Here is a 2,205-nt window from a genome sequence, read left to right on the forward strand (position 1 = left end):
GGGGGAAAAAAGAGGGGGAAAAAAGAGGGGGAAAAAAGAGGGGGAAAAAAGAGGGGGAAAAAAGAGGGGGAAAAAAGAGGGGGAAAAAAGAGGGGGAAAAAAGAGGGGGAAAAAAGAGGGGGAAAAAAGAGGGGGAAAAGAGAAAAGGGAAAAGAGAAGAGGGAAAAGAGAGGGGAAAAAAAGAGGGAAAAAAGAGGGAAAAAAAGAGGGAAAAAAAGAGGGAAAAAAAGAGGGAAAAAAAGAGGAGGGGGAAGAAAGAGGAGGGGGAAGAAAGAGGAGGGGGAAGAAAGAGGAGGGGGAAGAAAGAGGAGGGGGAAGAAAGAGGAGGGGGAAGAAAGAGGAGGGGGAAGAAAGAGGAGGGGGAAGAAAGAGGAGGGGGAAGAAAGAGGAGGGGGAAGAAAGAGGAGGGGGAAGAAAGAGGAGGGGGAAGAAAGAGGAGGGGGAAGAAAGAGGAGGGGGAAGAAAGAGGAGGGGGAAGAGAAGAGGAAAAAAGGAGGGAAAAAGAGAAAAAAGAGAGGGAAAAAATAGAGGAAAAAGGGGGGGAAAAGGAGGAAAAGGGGGGAAGAGGGAGGACAAAAAGAGGGAAAAATAGAGAAAAAGGGGAAGAAGGAGGAAAAGGGAAGGGGGGGAAAGAGGGAGGAAAAAAGAGAGAAAAAACAGAGAAAAGGGGAAAGAAGGAAGGAAAAGGGAGAGGGAAAAAGAGGGAGGGAAAAATGAGGGGAAAATAGAGAAAAAAGGGAAATAAGGAGGAAGAAGGAAAAAGAGGGAGGAAAAAATACAGGGGGAAAAGCAGGGGGGAAAGAAGAGGGAAAAAGGGGGAAAAAGGAAAAAGGGGGGAAAATACTCAAAGCCTGCAAATAGGGCTGGATTTTTGGGAATGGTGAGTGACTGGAGAGGTGCTGCCTGTTCCCAAGTCACTTTTTGTGGGATTTAGGGATCATTCCTTCCAATTGTTTGCCTTGATTCCTGAAGAACCAAAACCCATCAACACAGAGCTCCAGGGTTTTCCTCCAAATCCATTTGGTGACAAGAAACCCCACAGAGACAGCCAGAGGTTTGGGGACACTGCAGGAATTCCCTGAAAAACTCCTGCCAGCAAAAAAGGCTGCAGGGAAAACTCTGCAAGGTGGGATTTTATGGAATCTTCCAGATTTTTTTTTTCCATGGATGGGAAGGAATGTTGTTGCAACACGGATTTTGGATATAGGGCTGCAACTTTTGGTCCAGAAGACCAAAAAAAACTGGCAGGAAATCTAAAAATTCCTGGCTTGTGGGAAGAATGATGGGATCTAAAGGAACAAAGGGAGACATGGATGATCCCATGGGATGATCCCATGGAGTTCCTTACCCACAGATCTCAGACACAGGGCAACAACTTTTGGTCCAGAAGACCAAAAAAAACAAAGGCAGGAAATCTAAAAATTCATGGATTTGGGAAGAATCATGGGATTTGCAGGGACAAAGGGAGACATGGATGATCCTATGGGATAATCCCAGAGTGTTCCTTACCCACGGATCTCAGATCTTTTGGTCCAAAAGACCAAAGAAAAAGGGCAGGAAATCTAAAAATTCCTGGCTTGTGGGAAGAATGATGGGATCTAAAGGAACAAAGTGGCAGGCAGGGCATGGATGATCCCATGAGAAGAATGATGGGATTTAAAGGAACAAAGGAGACATGGATGGTCCCATGGGATGATCCCATGGAGTTCCTTACCCACAGATCTCAGACACAGGGCAACAACTTTTAGTCCAGAAGACCAAAAAAAAACTGGCAGGAAATCTAAAAATTCATGGATTTGGGGAAGAATCATAGGATTTGCAGGGACAAAGGGAGGCATCCCATGGGATAATCCCAGAGCGTTCCTTACCCACGGATCTCAGATCTTTTGGTCCAGAAGACCAAAGAAAAAGGGCAGGAAATCTAAAAATTCCTGGATTGTGGGAAGAATGATGGGATTGAAAGGAACAAAGGGAGACATGGATGATCCCAGAGCGTTCCTTACCCGTGGATCCCGGATTATCTCCCTCCAGCAGCGACACACCAGGCTCAGGTTCTGGTACAGATCCACAACTGGCAGGAAAGCAAAAATATTCCTGAGGATTTCGGGAGGAAGATCATCCATGGATCCCTGAGGAAGCTGCCAGCTCCGAGTGCCCAGGAGGCCGTAGTGGGGATCGGGAAGGGGTTCCACCTCCAGCTCTTCC

General features: G+C 46.7%; 1 protein-coding gene across 2 annotated transcripts in view; it reads right to left on the reverse strand.

Moving 5' to 3' along the window:
• The window catches only part of FBH1 (F-box DNA helicase 1), a 35,805-nt gene that overhangs the window by 33,235 nt on the left and 365 nt on the right, over positions 1–2,205 (reverse strand). For both annotated transcript variants that reach the window (XR_004082371.1, XM_031061887.1), the window contains exon 1: positions 2,004–2,205. This exon is cut by the window's right edge and continues 365 nt beyond it. Coding sequence is in view for 1 of the 2 variants with exons in the window: in XM_031061887.1 (XP_030917747.1) it covers positions 2,004–2,205 (202 nt within the window). In the remaining variant the exon portion in view is untranslated. The remainder of the gene's footprint in view (positions 1–2,003) is intronic.

The sequence above is a fragment of the Geospiza fortis genome, unplaced genomic scaffold, assembly GCF_000277835.1.
Source record: "Geospiza fortis unplaced genomic scaffold, GeoFor_1.0 scaffold61, whole genome shotgun sequence".
Classification (NCBI taxonomy): Eukaryota; Metazoa; Chordata; class Aves; order Passeriformes; family Thraupidae; genus Geospiza; species Geospiza fortis.